At 37.2% G+C, this 18,098-nt stretch overlaps 1 protein-coding gene across 4 annotated transcripts in view; it reads left to right on the forward strand.

The window, feature by feature from the left end:
- Window positions 1-18,098, forward strand: part of LOC149203814 (UBQ, helicase-c and DEAD-like helicase domain-containing protein) — a 420,226-nt gene that overhangs the window by 101,094 nt on the left and 301,034 nt on the right. For all 4 annotated transcript variants that reach the window (XR_016253976.1, XR_016253977.1, XR_016253978.1 and 1 more), the window contains 6 exons: window positions 8,015-8,146; window positions 8,312-8,391; window positions 8,811-8,905; window positions 9,031-9,098; window positions 9,513-9,614; window positions 9,851-9,939. Coding sequence is in view for 1 of the 4 variants with exons in the window: in XM_089403572.1 (XP_089259698.1) it covers window positions 8,015-8,146; window positions 8,312-8,391; window positions 8,811-8,905; window positions 9,031-9,098; window positions 9,513-9,614; window positions 9,851-9,939 (566 nt within the window). In the remaining 3 variants the exon portion in view is untranslated. The remainder of the gene's footprint in view (window positions 1-8,014; window positions 8,147-8,311; window positions 8,392-8,810; window positions 8,906-9,030; window positions 9,099-9,512; window positions 9,615-9,850; window positions 9,940-18,098) is intronic.

Consider the following 18,098-nt stretch of genomic DNA (forward strand, 5'->3'; position numbering starts at 1 on the left):
GATAATTATGGAGACCATGGAACTGATCCGGATTTAAACAGGAATGCAACAAATCACAGAGATAACCATATACACAAAGATGCAGCGGAAATAATACTTCATTTCATTAATGGAAAATACTGAAATATGCTTACAACCAGAAATGGAAATAAACCAGCTAGGGCGATGGTAGCTTATCTCTGAGAAGAGATGTGATGGCTACATGCCTCTGAACTGTCTTACAATGAGGCTCGAAGGCCTATTTATTGTTGAGAAACAATGGAAAACCCTTAACATTCCAAAACCTAACCCTAGGAGATGAAACGCCAAATTGTGGGCCCCGTTTGGGGTAAATTGATACATCAACTTCCCCGGGTCGTAACTTTGGCATATGATCTCCGTTTGACGCGTACAATAGCTCATTAGAAAGATCTATCCGAGCACTATCATTGTTGGAACGGGCAACATCGGTCCATTCCATGGACCCATGTTGCCCTCGGATTCCCCAAAAAACGTCGTTTAGGGCCTCAAAACGGCTCCGGAAGTTCAGGACCCGAAAAACTGCTAAAAATAGTAAGTTGTGCTACAATTAAGGAAACTGAAAATGCTGAGAAAGACAATGGTGGGGGTCCAGGTGGACTTGGTAGGTGGCCACCAATATCCACCTGGATCAGGAACCCACTCAATTTTGACATAGGGACTTGGGGAAGAAAAGGATGCCGAATTACTTTGTTGTGGAATGTGGGGACCACCCACATGGGAAAAACGTACTTGGCCAAGTGAAAAGTTCGAATAGCCTTGGAGGGAAGTCGAATGGCAAGGAGAAGGGGCTCACATGGGAAGGAAGGCCCACAAAATTATAAATAGGAAGAGCTCATCTTCACAAAGGCATCTTTTGACGTATTGAACTCAACCTTAGTTGCTCGAGCTGCTTAGCCGGGTCAATCGTTGTTTAGCACAAGCTCTCCAAGCAGTGAACTCACCCTCCCTTCGGTGGACTACGAGTGCCACCTTAGCGAGGTCTCTTTCTATCATTCTAGGAGATTGCAGGTGGATATTCAGAGCCCACAACTCAACCATCATTCAACCAATGCGTACTCCAAGAGGATGCAGCGGTGGAACACGCAGTAGATCATTCAGTTGCTTTCTCAGGAGCATTTGTCGGAGGAGTTTGGTGAAGGAAGTACAAGAGAAGACCAAACTTTGGGAGGATTTTGGGAGCTGGAGATTTCTGTTTGGGAGCAATGGGAGTAACAACACACAAGGCCAGTGCAGGAACTCCTCATTGGGCACACGTGGGAATTTGTGGGTCAGTTTGTGGATCGGATATTTTTTTGGGGAGATATGGGAAGGTTTAGGAAGGATTATCTCAGCTATTTTTGGGTGCTTGGGAGGACTTATGTGAAAATTCCTACACTCTGGAGGAACCCCTACTGCAGCAAATCTGAATCTACTTCACCCACTTGATTTTTAAATTACATTCATCAAGTGATTCCCCTGAATACTGAAGCAAATTACTTCTGCAACCTACACTAATTAAATATTTGATCTCATGAAATAGAAAACTGAGAAAAGAACAAGATACATAGGACACACTTACTTTTGGACACAATAGTCCCCAGAAAAACCAAATGAGGGAAAACCGGCGCAACAGTTTTGAGGGTTTATTATTATGCAGGAGAAATATCTGAATACAAATCTAGGATGCTCATCTAGCAATCCTTTACAGAGAAAGATATTGGCGGAAAATCTGAGTGAGTTTTACCTCACTTCACGCAGCATAATTCCGACTGATCTGGCACAAGATTGGCTAAACCCGACTATTTCTCCGTTGGCCCTACGTAGGGCCTGTGTCAGCGTTTCAGGCTCTGTGTCACTTCTTCTGCCCTTTGCTTCAGCGATCCTGACAGTTTTGGCTGTTCCCGACAGTTATGGATTCTGCGTGAGATGCAACTTTTCTGCTTTGCGTTGGCTCTTCTGGCTTTGCGTCAGGGTTGCGTGGGCCCAGACTGGCCCAACGTCAGCTCTCCCGGCCACTGCGCTGCATCTTTGCAAGCTCTCTCCGCCTATCTCTGTTAGTATTCTCTGGAAAGTCCTTCTCTAGGATTCTCTCTGCCCCTTCGCTGTAAGATCTCCCCATTCGATTTCCCTCTTGAGAACTTCTCACCTTAGAAAATCGATTTCCTCAATCTCTTTGTGTGTTTTTCCAAATGAACCCAAGCCTCCATTTTATACTTTTCCTGTTGAGTCTTCAACTAAGTTACTAGGATACGGATACAAATACGGATCCGGATCCGGATCCGCTACTTTTTTGAAAATCTAAGATCCGGATACGGCAAGGATACGTCACGTACATATATATATATATATATATATATATATATATATATATATATATATTTAAACTTTTAAAAAACACCTTAAAGCTAAAAAATCAAATACTCCATGAAACCATCAAACATTTTTAGAACATTGAATGATAAAATCATAAATATGAAGATTAAAACATTGAAATGGTGCATCATCCCTCATACAAAGTAACAAAAAGGATCATGATTCATAATATCATGAATGATAATAGTAAATACATCTACATATCCTAAAATGGATCTATATCTTCTGCATATTGCAACTCTACATCATGAATAGATGATGGGGGTCCTGGAATGTAGGAAGTTGCATCAGTAGGCTGGACTGGTGGTGGAACAATATCCTCAAGTAGGTTGAGGTGAGTCATGGCATTCAGTGTCAGGTTCAAATCGGAGATCTCAGGCTCCACATCCCACATCCTGCTCGGACCTTTTTTATACTCTGGTTCAACATGTGATAGAAGACGGAGGTTGGAATGAACATAAACAAGGTCCTGAGCGTTTGCCGCTCCCAACCTGTTTCGCTTCACTGAACGGATGAAGCCATATGTACTCCAATTCCTCTCAGCTGATGAGGAACTAGCAACCTGTGATAACAACCTAATGGCTAGAGTAGAGAGATGAATGCTATCCCCACCATGGAAGCCCCACCAAGTAATAGGATCAAGATGTCCTCGATCATCCATAGCTATTGGATCTGAAAAGCTACTAGTAGACTGTACAAACCCTCCAAATTCTTGGCGGACTTCCATTGCAACTCCCATATCTCTATAAATTTTCTTCAAGGCTGTCTTGTATCCTTGTACCACTTCAGAATCTTTGTTTGGTGCTGTTCTACCAGGTAAAGACAAAATTTTAGAATGATAGTATTTAGGGTGCAATGCATATGCCAGAAGGTGTAATGGCGTGGTCATTTTGTTCCACCTTTCTGTAACTATGTCCTTCACTAAATAATAGAATGTTTCATGAGGGTCATTTTCACTTGCCCTGATAAGTTCCCTTATCCTCTCCAACATACTATCAATGTTTTCATAAACTTCCCCCAAGTAAGGTGTATCTGTATCAAATGCCCTGATCAAGGTCAAGATTGGTTCAGTGGACCGTAGAAGATATTGAACCTTGTCCCACCATGCATCATCAAGAATGATGGACTTGATTTTTTGCCCTCTATCAGAAGTGGAAGTTCTCCATGATTCCCAAAGAGGGCCAATGACCATTGCTTGTAGTGCTTGTCTCACCTCCACAAGTCTCTTTATGACAAGAGTGTGGGAGGCAAAACGAGTTTCAGCAACCTACAAGTTTCAAAAGGCCAAATCTCAAATGAGAAACCATATATAAATTTGTAATTAAAAATAAGAATTTCTAATACAAACAGTATTGATTAAAAAAATTACCTTTAGTAGCTCCAACTTTGCAAAACCCCGATAAATGGCTTGGGACATTGAATGATTTGTTATGAACATTTGGATTTCTTTTGATGCTACATATATTTCATTAATCCATTCAATCTCACCAATCTTGGCAAGCATAAGGTTCAATGAATGGACTGCACATGGAGTCCAAAAGATGTGATCATATCGACCCTCCACAATCAAACCTGCAGCTTTACAAACCTGTGCGTTGTCTGTAATGACTTGGACAACATTATGTGGCCCCACACTTTCTATTGCATCAATAAGAATTGTGGATATGAAAGATGCATCTTTCTCTATTCCACTGCAATCAACAGCCTTCAAAAACATTGCCCCTTGGGGGCATACTGCAACAACATTAATTAATGGGCGGTTTCTTTGGTCTCTCCATCCATCAGAAATGATGGACACCCCTGTTTCTGCCCATGTATCCTGGATTTCCTGTAGCTGTCTATCCACGGATTGCCTTTCTGATGCCAACAAGGTAGTGTGGACCTTTTCATATCCAGGGCTTTTGTACCCTTTTGGCGCTTCATTAATTGCCTTAATCATTTGTTGCCAGTAAGGGGAACGCACCAAATTGAATGCTAGCTCATTTGCATAGATGCAACGAGCTACATATTCATCAACTATGTCTCTACCTTGATTATTGCAACACGCTTCAAGAGGGCCTAAAGTGGCCCTTTTATTAGATGTAGTAGCAGGCTTAGATGGCAATGGAGGCCTAGTTGTAGAACTTTGCACAGGGTGTTTTCCCTTAGCAAGTTTCCTATTAGCAGCTTCTTGCAAAGATGCATAGAATTTTATTTTTCCAGGACTCAAACCTTGGCCAGGTTTGCCATTTGCATATTTTGGCCCAGTGCATACTTGCACCCCTGTGTTAGTTTGACCGGTGAGATGGGCCTTCACTCTAGTATATGAGCCATTTTTTATATCTTGGCATTCGTTGCACTTCCATTTAAATGAACCACCTCCGGGATTTTTTCCAATAATCTCTACATACTGCCATAGAGGAGATTTTGAGTCTGTTTTGATGATTTCCCCTTCACTATGCTCATGTTGTGAATCTTGTGATGGTTCCATTATGATAATGGTATAGACTCTATTGGTTACTTGCAACTGCATTTAAAAGTCAAATTATAATATATTATCAATAAACAATTAAAAATTAAATTGTAAATACATTAAAAAAAATTAAATTTAAATTTTAAATACATTTTAAAAATTTAAATAACATGATGGCTTAAAATTTTAAATAACATATATTAAATATTAATATAACTGTTAACATAACATATATTAAATATTTAAATGTGCATTTTCGTTCTGAAAAAATCATATATTAAATATTAATATATAAATATATTAATATAACTGTTATTACTATATAGCATATATATATATAAATATATGAATATAACTGTTATATAACATATATTATCATATATTAAAATTTAAATATTAATATATAAATATATTAATATAACTGTTATTATTATATAACATATATATATAAATAATAAATATACGAATATAACTGTTATATAACATATATTAAACATTAATATATGAATATATTAAATATAACTGTTAATCGTGCATATATTAACATTACACTACACTATATAATTGATAACAATAAATGAATATTAAAAATTTAATTACCTTGTTAACGGTTAAACCCTCGGCGTTTTTAAAATTTTTGCGGGCGTGAATAGTGCTGCCATACCGCCTGACTGTGTGCGGGCGTGAATAACACTGCGTGCTGCGTGCAGGGGAACCGGCGGCCTGACCAGAGGCGTGAACGGTGCTACGTGCAGTGGGGCCGGCGGTAAGCCCGCAACCAAAAATCTTGTGCAGGAGGGGCCGGCGGTGAGCCCGGAACGAATCAGTGTGTGCAGGAGGGCCGACTGCTGAATGGCGACAAAAGGTGGACAAAGCAAAGCAGAGTTCCGACAAAAGAAATGTTATAATATATACGGGGAGTCGGGGACCACAATATCTAAACCTAAAGCGATATACGAAACCTAAAAAATATCTGCCTTTTCTAACTTTTTCGGCTACCCTATCACCGCTTCCGGCAGCCACCAGCGGGATCCGTATCCTGTAAAGGCTGGCCGTTTCCAAAATCCGTTTATTTAAAAAATACGTATTTTAACCGTATTTTGGAGTATCCGTATCCGGATCCGGTTCAGATCCGTGGATCCGGCAATACTCCACCTGCCTGTGCCGGATCCGGTAACTTAGGTCTTCAACAACCAAGATTAAGTCTCTAATCAACGGCTAAGATCAAAACATGACTTGATCCGCCTTTTAGATCATTCTCACCCATAGTTTGATTAATACCCATTAATATTTTAATTTCCCTAAGTTTAGACTTAGAAACCCTATTAAAAATATTAATTTTTTTAATAAAATACAATCCGTGTAGAATTTCACCAAACGGTTTCTGGGTTCTTTAGAACTCATGTGCCTTAGCCTCTCCACCAATTTTCAAGGCTAGAGCACTTCTGATGCTACTAAAAACTAATAGCACTTGGAGGAGGACAAAGCTCTTAGGAGGCCGAATTTCCGGTGTCAAAACCAAGCCAAACCCTTTCTGTGTTTTGGTGGGTTTTTGGTGAGGAGCTTGAGATTAATTTTGCAGAATTTTCTGAGTACCAGAGGTGGGGTTTCTAGCAGATTCTTTCAAATGGACAGTGCAGATTTTTGGTGCAGCGCAGGGCATCATTGGAGCAGCTGATACTAGCACTTGGGCTTGTTATTTTGTCACCTGGGCTTTGTCACGCTTGCCATTGAGGCAAGCCCAAGTGTACTTCTTCCACACTATTGTACTTTGCCCCAATTGATTAATAAAATGACTCAGTTGGTACTTATTTCTGGAGTTTACATGGATTTTTGCTGAATGTTTGAAATTTCTGGTGTTGCATTTGTTATTTGCTTTGCATATCACTGTTTTTCCTAGTTTGGGATATTACAAAGGTTATGGGAGGCTTTTTTAACATGGATAAGCAACTTCACGAAAGATGAGTGGATGAATGCCTAGTATTAATATCTAAGGGGTAGGTAGGAGTTAATTTCTTGTTTTCTACTATTCTAGAAATAAAATTTATTGTAGAAATAGTGCAAACCACAACAAAATTTGACTCAAACCTTTAATTATTAAGCTCTAATACATCAAATGAGTGAGTGATGAGTACCTTTACTAAGTCTAAGATGACTTTGTTATTTTACGCTTGGATAAGTGGTTGCAAGTAGACAAATACCTTGGTGTTGTGTATTTTCAGACTTGCAAAAACAATAAAAAAACGCAGAAAACTGGCAAGCTGATATGCATTTTGTGGCCACCAGTGTGGAGACACACAAGATCAATAGATTTGTGGGTGGAGAAGCTTGGGCAGCATGTTAGTGATGATAAAAATAACCCAGCAACTTAAAACTGCAAATAAATGTAATTTTCAGTAATGTGGAAATTACTTGCGATGACAGGGGTTCAATTCCCCCAAGGATCAAAACTTGGAAAATATTCTAGCGACATATTGAATTGACTGTAGGCTGGAAAATGTTTATTTCTATTCCAGAAAACTAAAGATATGATATGGAATCAAATCTGGAATATAACAGTGTTTCTTGGTGATAAGTACTAACTTGGTTAAGCCCTTGTATGAGAAGCTTTGCCGGATCTGTGTAATATTTTGCTGTAATAAACTGCAAATCTGCAAAATATGTCAACAATCCCATCATGAAATAAATAATTTAAGAGTAGTAAACCATAGAGCAACATATCCTTGAATAAAAATAAATATGAATTAAAAAAAATCCCAACTATCTATTAGGTTTTTAAAGATAAAATTTGGCACAAGCTAGGAAAAAAAGAGAGAAATATTTTGTATTTTTCTTTTTATTAGTACAAAATAAAAGAGGTTTAGCTTTTTAAAATAAGACGGTGATGCTTAGCTCAGCCTTCCTTTTACCTTCCGGAGTTGTCGAGTTGTGATTACAACCCTCTCTTTGTCAACTGTGCACTTTGGACTAGAGAATGGGATTGGAAAATAATTTTATTAAAATAGGATATATTAATAGTGATCATTAGATATTTTATAAGTACAATGCGTTGTCTCCTCTATTAATGTGGTGCAGAATTGAACTTACTGTGTAGAAATCATCTTCATATGTGTTCTCAATTAATTTCAATACATAAATTGAAGCTAGGAAATTTCTAAAAGAGTAGTTTTGTTGGCAAATTTTGTACAGGCTCTGGCTCAAGATCAGCTGCGGGCTTTATTGGAAATGACTGCAGGGTTGGAATTTATCTTAAATATGGGTGTTTATGATGGTGATACTTCTGAAAGTGATCGAATTTGGCTCCGTGAAAATGCTAGATTGGTATGAATGTCTTTGCAGGTCTTTTTGGTGTTTAATTTGTGCTTGTTACTTATGCTATTCTTTCTTTACTTATTTTGATTGAATTTTTGCATTTCATTTTGTGCCCACAAGTGAAAGTTTCTTATGTATGTGACAAGTTAATGAGAAGGCCAAGCTATTTTGCAGCTAATTACAAATCCAGATATGTTGCATATGTCAATATTGCCATCGCACAAACAGTTTGAGCGTATTTTTTCTAATCTCAGGTATGGGAGTACCTACTGGTTCATAAGTTGCTGTTTTTAGTTTTCTTTTTCGTGTTGCCCTACAAGAGAATTTGTGGCAATCAGTAAAAATACCTTTTCTAATCTGTACAGTTTTTTATTGAGCTCTCTGCCTTGGCAGATAAAACATCCTATTATTGACCAAATCCATAAAGAAAAACTAACATTTTGTTTGTTAATGTTTTTTCCCTTTTAGCTAGCAATGCTATGTTACATTATTTCAATTGTTGATGGTCTTGTTTGTTCAATTTCACCGTGACAGCCAATACTATATCTTCTTTTCTCATTTGGGTTGATAGGGGGAAGTTCTCTTACTCATTTTGTTTTTGTAATAATTCTATGCTCTCTTCTGTAGCCAATACCATCAAATTTATTTTCTTCTGAAATGTCTCATAAACTAGGTTTGTAATCATTGATGAAGCACATGCATATAAAGGAGCATTTGGATGTCACACTGCACTCATTTTGCGAAGAATGTGCCGGATATGTCGTCATTGTATGCTTTTGGTTTGCACTGTAGATAAACTTCTGATTTTACAGAGTTTGTGAATTATTAAGTAAAGTTTTTATGAATTTTTCTCTGAAAGCATTTAAATGTTTGATGCCATGAGAATTGTGCAGTGTATGGAAGTAATCCAACTTTCATTATAAGTAGTGCAACGTTTGCGAATCCACGTGAACATGCCATGGTATGTATGGAAACTGGTTTTTAACTTTGTAAGATGTAACACAGTGATTGCCAAGGAGTAAAGAATTACAAATTACTTAGTTTAGCACCCAAAAATGTTCACTCATCCTTGTAACTTTTATAGTCTAATTGGAAATTTATGGCAACCAGTGGACATTAGTAATATAATTAGAAATAAATAAAATTAAAATTCAAGGAGGGATCCTCTATGGTTGCCATTGTTGCCTTTGAACTTTTAAGATGTAGAGAGATGTACTGTTGGGTTTGTAGCATGTTAAATGCATTAGTAAGAATGAATTATTCTTTCATAAGGAAACATAACTGGTGACATCAACCATTTCTATCCTTTTGTTGTTTTTAGATGGTATTTATTTTTCTCAGTAGACTAACTTCTGTTTATAATCTGTTGTCTTAGGAACTTGCTAATCTGCGAGAAGTAGAAGTGGTGTTAGAGGATGGAAGTCCTTGTGGCTCAAAGCTTTTCCTCCTCTGGAATCCTTCAGTCTGTTTGGACCATGTTTGTGTCACTTTGCTCATGCTCTATATCCATGTTTAGGTGGTGTATTGCATGAAAGTTTGAAACAGACAATGATTGACTTGTTTTCACCTTTAGTGTTTGCTTGGCTGTTCCTGTGTTTGAAGCTCTCCAAAAAAATTATATACACAAGAAATCCATTTGTTGAGTGCTTTCAGCTTTGTTGTTTAGAATGAAAGGGGTTATTGCATTACCTATATTCATTTGTTACTTTGCAGCAACAACCAGCAATGCAGAAGCCAAAGGCACGAAAACATGTCAAAATGCAGGATACAGTTACTACAAATACAAATTTGAAACGTGCCAGGTCTGTCTATTTTCGAATCATTTTCTTAGGGAGAGGAAGTCAGAGAATATGAATTCAAGGAATTTACCAAGCACATTTTTCTAGGATATAAATTGTATGCTGCTCCTTTTTAAGCAAGGAATTCCTTAATTATGCTGTTCAGACAAGTAAATTGAAAGGTCTTAATGGCATTCCAGGAATGCTAATACTCATTAAAAATGAGATAGATTGGATTTATAGTTATTTCACCTTTAACTATTAACTTCTCCACAAATAAAACAGAACTTGAATAGAGGAAGAGGGTGTTGGAAAATCGGAAAGGCAGAAATATTTTCTCTTGTTGATAATTACCTGTGATTTCTTCGAGTTATTATTGTTTTTCTTATGTTCATCTTTTATCTTAGTTCATCAAGCAATTACCAAAACCAAAACACAAAGATCAAGGACACTAGATATAGGCGCACAGCCAAGACCCTAGACCAACAGATCTTTCTCCTCCACCAAGTCAGCCTTCCAAGATGATTTAATAGTCTCTTCTTGTCCAACAGCTTTAAACCAACAAAAATCTAGAAATTTCGGCTTCCCAACACCAGAACTTCAACCCAGCTTCAGGACTTCAGTTTCGATCTAGCAATTTCAATAGCTTCAGCCTAGCAGCTTCACAACTTCGACCTTGATGCAACATCTTCACAGCTTCGACCTAGACGCAGTGTCAGAATTTCGTTGCACATGAGAGAGAGAGACCCAAAAACTTCGATTCCAGCTTCCTCCTTGAACTTCGCACTTTTCTGCTTCCCAACTACTGAATTTTGAACTTTTGTGAGATGTTCTCCAAATGAGTTGAGTTGCTGCTTAAGCCTTATATAGAGTCATCTTAGGTGATCGAATTCTTTTAATGAGGCCGACTTGGTGGAGGAGGCCTAATTGACCTAATTTACATTAAAATAATTTTATTTCTTGACAAATAATTCCCAAGAAAGGTTCTTTACATTGTGATATGGACAAGGACACTTAACATAAACCCTAGAAGTCTTCAATGGAGACTTTGACTTAAAAACAATTGACCCAAGCATGAAACCCATGCTTTAAATAGCCAATTTATTTAATAATAAAATTTCTTTTTCTTTCTTTTGACAAATACATTTGAAATGTAATTATGAAGACCGACACTAGCTTCAACACTCCCTTTTAACTAGGGAGGTATTCATAATTACCTATATCTATAGAGATACATGGAAGATCTCCAAAATTGACTATGAAGAGTTCAACATACTTAGTGCTACCGTGCTACGGACTAGATTCCTGACTAGGGTAATCTATCCGGGTGGGACTAAGATGGACTAAAGCTTTCAACCAATCTAGGTACCATTAGGCTTACTAACTAACCATCAACCCAGGGATCTAGGTGCATATCCAAGGTCAGAACCCCAAGACCAATGCCACCCTCTCTTTTGGCATCTAGACATCAAACACATATGCCGGTCATATGTCCTCCCAAGCATGCACCATTAGATGCTTCATCTCTTCCTAATAAACTAGATATATCCCTTTGTCCAAGCATGCTCCTTGAGTGTTCAACTTGTTTATGGAGAGACAAGCACAAACCCCAATTAGTAATAAAATTTCAAATATACATTCAAGTAAACACAAACCTTCAAAGTCTTCAATCATCCTGATGCCACTTATATCGAGTTATTCATATGCAACTAGTCAGAAGATTTTCTTCTTTCATTTCTTCAGCAACATCAAGACATCCTCAAAACTTTGTGGTGCATTCATTCATTCTCTGATTTCTTCTTCAAGGTATCCATAATGACTATCAAAAGTTGCCCTCCCTCTTAACTGGGGGGATGTACTCTTTTCTTCTAACCATGTTTCTTCTCAACTTAGAAAGATCAACAATTTTTTTCTATAACATCAGAGAAGCTTCAACCTTTCACAACTTCATCAAGGTCATCTTGATCATCCTCATCCTTATAGTTTTCTTCATCATGCTCATCATTATTTTTCAATTATGAATATCTCCAACATCTTGAAGATTATGTACCTGCAAAACTTAAACAACAAGTACAACCAAATACAAAAGCATGAAGTTAACTATATCATAATCATGTCAATACAATAATGGAAGCATTAGACTTTAGATATCAATTAGCTAAACCTAGTTAGGCTCATAATCAACATAAGACACATCTGGACTTCAAATTCTTGCTAGGGTTATTGTCATAAACCCTATATCACATCATCAAGACTTAAAGAAACTTAGTCAAGAAATCAGAGTCATTCTATCTAGGGCCTCAATATTATTTTCAGAGATATATGATAGATTCTACTATGATCCATTACAAACCTTAGAGTCCATCTTAGAGACACAAATCCTTAGATATCAACAGTTCAATCAAATAACAATTTTAGTATACATTTTAGATTCTATTAGGGTTTGTTGCCATCCCTAGATTTAATCCTCATATCGGAAACAATATCATCATATCCTAGAATATCAAACTTCTACTAGGGCTTTGTTACAAACCCTAGAATTTAAAAACTATGAGCATCAACAATTAGGTTAACATATATACATATCTAGGATTTCATAATCATACACAAGCATATCACAACAATATCTACTAGGTAAACCCAAGACAAAAATATCAGTGCATTAAAGTTAGACATACAACAATTTTGAGCAGGCTAAGGTTTCGATCATACAAACGAACATACACCTAGGGCTTCATTCCTAGGATCTTACTATAGATATTATAAGGGTTTTGCTCATAAACCTAATTCATCAAACCCCAAAGATCTAGGGTGAAACGAACAAAGTTCGTACTTCCCGTTAAATACTCCAGAAGACTTGGAATATGAAAATATCCATTGAGGATACAAATATTATTATATATAAATTGTATGAATAAGAATGATGATACAATGAGAGCGAGAGGCTTGCTTATATACTAGACAGATGCCTCTTCATGGAGAGTCATGTCTCATTTAGACATGACTCTTCAACCTAATTACTAATCATTATTTATAATTATTATCATTTACATTATTTCCTATATATTTTATTCATAACATTGCCTTCCTCCTCAAAAAGCTTTGACCTCAAAGCTTACTAATGAAACCCTGATCTCTTTCTCCTATTTCGGATGTTTTCTTGTCTCAGAATTGTTATATTCGTCGAAGCAAGACGATATGATCCTTTAAGCGATAAACAAAACTGTCATACTGAGAATGGATCTGACCATCCTAAATTAATCTTGAGTGGAATCTTGCGGTGACTGGAAACTTCGTGTGAATTGTTATCACAAGACTGAAGTGTACTAACATTAGTAGTCCTCGGAACATCAGTTTGTTGTTTTTCTTTTGAATGGTCTTGATATGTAGATTGGTTGAGTTGTCTACTCTCATGATTCAGATGTCGATAGGGAACTTTTTTGGTTTGACTTTCTCTTGTTAGGTGTGTGGAATTTTTTTGATTTTCTTCTTGTGAGGATGTTGTTGAGTTGATTACAAAACCTTCACTGGGATGTTCATTGTCTAAACTACAATATCTAAGTGTGTATTTTCTTCAACTTGCTTGTCTTCTTCTTGAGTTGCGACATTCACTAGATTGGTATTTTCTATCTTATCTTCAATCTCGACTATTATGACTGGAGACTTTGATACTTCTTGAGCAAGTTGTTCAAATTTGTCTGTTAATGACTTTTTGTCCTTTTTAAGCTTCTTGATTTGTGTTAATAATTTTTCACTATGGTCTTTCAGTCGAGAAACTTCTTCATTTTTGTCAGTGGTGATCTTATCAACTTCTCTTTGCATATTTTGTAGTACCTTTTTACCTTCTTGAAAAATTATTTTCGAAATATCTTCTATGTCTTCTGGTATTACTGAATTCAGTTTCACTATAAGATCTTGTAGCGTTATTTTTTTCTTTTTGTAAGAAAATGTAAAAAATTTCTTTTTCATATTGAGGATGAAGGAACCAAGGGTTTCCATCCAGGGTGAACCTAAAATAATGTCACCTTGATCGCTCCATAGGGTTTGAACTGAGAATTGTGATACGAATGTATAATCTCCAATGTTTAATTGTAAATTGGATATGTCATATATTTTGTTGTTAAAACAGTGAAAATTTTCAATTATATTTGATTCGGGAATCACTAATTGGTTTGTGATTTTAGGTTTTATATAATTTTTACTTTCTGCTGGCGAGATAGCGATAGTAATATCTTTTCCCGCAATCGACCCTTTAATTCTAAATAATACTAAGGCATAATTATATTTAGTTTCTGGGAATCTTCCACTGTTGTTTTCCATTTTTATTATTATTATTATTTTTTTGATGAACTTTAAAAGTAACTCCTCCTTTATAATGAAATATTAATTTCTCCCTAATAAACCTTCAAAACATTTGAATCCTTAAATTCGCCTTATGTTTTTTAACTTCGAATTTCATTTCCCTCTTCTTACTTAAACTTTCTTTTCCTTTCAAAACTTCTTCGATCAATAATCCTCTATCCTCTTTACTGGATATTGCTCCTCTTTTTTCTAATAATATATATATATATATATATATATATATATATATATTTTGTTTTAGTATTTTTTTTCGTCTTCTTTTGACTTATATATATATATATATTTTAAGTTTTATTTATTTATTTTTATTGATGGCTAAAGGCCTCTGACGAAATCAATGATGGAGAAACTCCACGCTTGCAATAGCGAATGCTTCAGTGACGACGACATCAAGGTTGACGATTTTTATGGCCAAGGACTTGGATCAGAGAACAAGGTTCTATGCAGTGACGGAGCGGCTAGAGGATCGAATTGCTCTGATACCAATGAAACAAACAAAGTTCATACTTCTCGTTAAATACTCCAAAAGACTTGGAATATGAAAATATCCATTGAGGATACAAATATTATTATATATAAATTGTATGAATAAGAATGATGATACAATGAGAGTGAGAGGCCTGCTTATATACTAGGTAGGTGCCTCTTCATGGACAGTCATGTCTCATTTAGACATGACTCTTCAACCTAATTACTAATTAACTAATCATTATTTATAATTATTATCATTTACATTATTTGCTTTATATTTTATTCATAACATAGGGATTCAATACATAACTTTAGATAGCAAACCCTAAAGGACTAGGGATTTTATCATAACAATACCAAAACATCAAAAGGATAGGAATTCTAGATTTCATCAACAACCCTAAGTAGACTAGGGTTTCCATATTAGCATTGACATATCGTTAGGTTAGGGTTTTATAGTGAACCTGTTAAATTTGGACAACTAGGTCCAAACTCCATGTTCTGATGCTCAGATTAAGAGGCTAATATTTTTGTTGGATTCCTCTTTCTGAGAGGTGTAAAATCCATATAAAAATAGTCTTAATCCGATGAGCAGAACTTATATTTTGAATTTATTATTCTTAATAAATTATATGTGCAAAGGTCAGCCAGTTTTGTAATGTAGGCTCACATGCCCAACAGATGTGTCACACACCCTCATTGATGGATATATATATACAGGAAAAGTTGGAGAGAATTGGAACACAACACAACTCACATCTTCCTCTCTCATCCTAAAAAGTACGAGCTACCTGGAGGACGAATTTCAGCCACACGTGGGAAGGACGAAGAGGATGTTTCTGCTGCTAGGGTTTCGCAGAAGTTTGACCAGCGTTGACTTTGGTCAACGCTTGGTCCAAACAAGCTGAAAACTTGTGGGAGGTTTGATTTTTGAAGGCCATACTACCTGGCACAAAAATCGAGGCAAAGGGTTGACCGTTTTGCTGCTGCGTTGACTTTTAGCTTGCTGCCCCTGCGTTGACTTTTCAGGACAGCGTTGACTTTTGTAGAACTGACTTGGGTTGACTCATCTACTGGTTGGAGGGTTGTTGTGACACATGCTGGGCTGGCTGACCAAAGGAGACTTTGCTGGTTGAAGCATCCTGTTGACCGCCGAAACAATCACATACATTTTTCCTGTTTCTGATTTGTCTTCTGTAAGATCTGCTTATATGTTCTATCTGCATTTTGCTTATCTACTTGTATGATTGCTGTGAGAAAAGTGAAATTGCTCTTAGCATAGAACATCTACAAAACTTTACATGGTATCAGAGCTGAGGTGAAGACAAACTCTATCTATAGCAATCATCATCGAAGGAAATGGATTCCTCTAAGCTTGAATTCAGGGAGAATGACAAGCTGACTGGAAGTGATGACTTCCATGCCTGGAAGATGTTATTAGATCTCAAATTAGAAGATCATGATCTCCTAGATCATGTGACAAGGAAGATTCAAGAACCTCCATCAAATGCCTCTGCTGCTGTTAAACACATTCTTGAGTAGTCTCCTCCTCTCCACGTCTGGGATTTTGGTGAAGGTGAGAGATATCATGAATGATAGGCTGGTCACTAAAGTAATGCCCTCGCTGCTGTACGTTGCCCCAGCTGTAGATACCTAGCCACAGGTGATACCCTAGATGCAGTGATGCCCTAGCCGCAGTAAGCAACAGGCTTATGAAGAAATATAAACGCAGTCAATGGGTCAATAAAACGTAGTCAACGAGACCTGTTCACGCAACAGAACTTTGCATTCCTCTCTGCCATTCTACGTGAACTTGGGATACATATATACGCCATACAAGTGTGACAATTATGGCCGCAGTTGAGGAATAATGAATCCGCAAGAAATGAAGGAGTCGCAGTAGGGTTTGACTGCACTTTGTTTCGGTTTTAGATACAGTTATGATCTCGGCTGTATGGAGCAGTAATGACTTCGATGAGGACACAACAGTGAGGCAAGTTCTGGGCTAAATACATTCTCAAATTGCAGGTGCAAATCTTGGATAGATGGACCAGAGAAGATCTCAGATGAGGATGCAGTTTTGGCATGAAGTCTGGGCTAATCATATTCACGGCCTAATAGAGATCACAGTGATCCTGAAGATACTGTCTCAGTCTCGGCATATAATCTCGTTGAAGAGAATTTCAATGATGACTGTGTCTACTGCAATCTAAGCAGTGACAATCAAATCAGGAGCTACAGTCTCGGTATACTCAAACGGAGCAGTGACGGATCAACTCTCTCGGATTAACGAAGGTCATCTTGAATATTATCTCTATTTCATATATATTACTGTCTCAGCATAACCAGATTAATGAAGTATGATGACATTGATTCTCGGCATCCCTGAAAAAGGAGATATATCATATCAATAGTCTCCATTGTATTCGGATCTAGTGATCTCGACATGAATATGATCTCAGAAGCAGTCACAATGACAAGGGTCACAAGAAGTAGTAACATGATTATTACAGTTTAAGTATAATGAAAGAAGCAGTACAGTGAAGTGTTGTCGTGGTCTTTATGGTGTAGAGATCCTAAGGGCAACCATTCTCAACAATAATACCATCCCTAACTTTGATGAGCTTCTGTCTAGATGTATGCAAGAAGAAACAAGGATGAAGGAATTTGATAATGAAAGAAATGCTGCCTATGTTGCTCATTCCCGAAAGAAGAACTCTGGTGGTTCCAAGGACAAAGGAAGGACTAAGACTCAAAAGAAGAAGGGTAAATGTTTCACCTGCCATAGGGCTGGACACTATGCTAGAGAATGCCCCTTCCAGAAGAATTCTCCCGATAGTGACGACAACAAACAACAACCGAAGGAATGGGAATCAAAGAAATGACAAATCCAAAGGAAAGAGGAAGGCTCACTTTGAAGGAAACCATCCACCTTCTAAAAGGACCAGAAATACCAGGTATGAGGAGTCTAATGTTGTTGATAAAAGAAATGAGTATATTCTAATATCTGCTCTCTCAGCTGCATCTCCGCCCGACACTATGGATGTCTGGCTAATCGATAGTGGTGCCTCAAGACACATCACCGGATTCAAGGAAGCACTTTCTGACATGGTTGAAAGGGATACTAATCTAGAAATTATCCTTGGGGATAATGCCACTTATCCTGTGAAAGGGACCGGGACTGTGACCCTCCACTTGTCTCGAGGACAAGTCCTCCATCTACAAGATGTACTCTATGTACCCAAATTGAAGAAGAACCTTGTGTCTGTATCTGCCATGGAAGACAAAGGATTCAATGTAACTTTCTCTGATGGAAAGGTACTCATGTGGAAGAAGAGCTTCAAGGAAGC

This window comes from Pinus tabuliformis, chromosome 2_1 (genome assembly GCF_031772625.1).
Source record: "Pinus tabuliformis cultivar Carrire ecotype Pingquan chromosome 2_1, CPIR1, whole genome shotgun sequence".
Lineage (NCBI taxonomy): Eukaryota > Viridiplantae > Streptophyta > Pinopsida > Pinales > Pinaceae > Pinus > Pinus tabuliformis.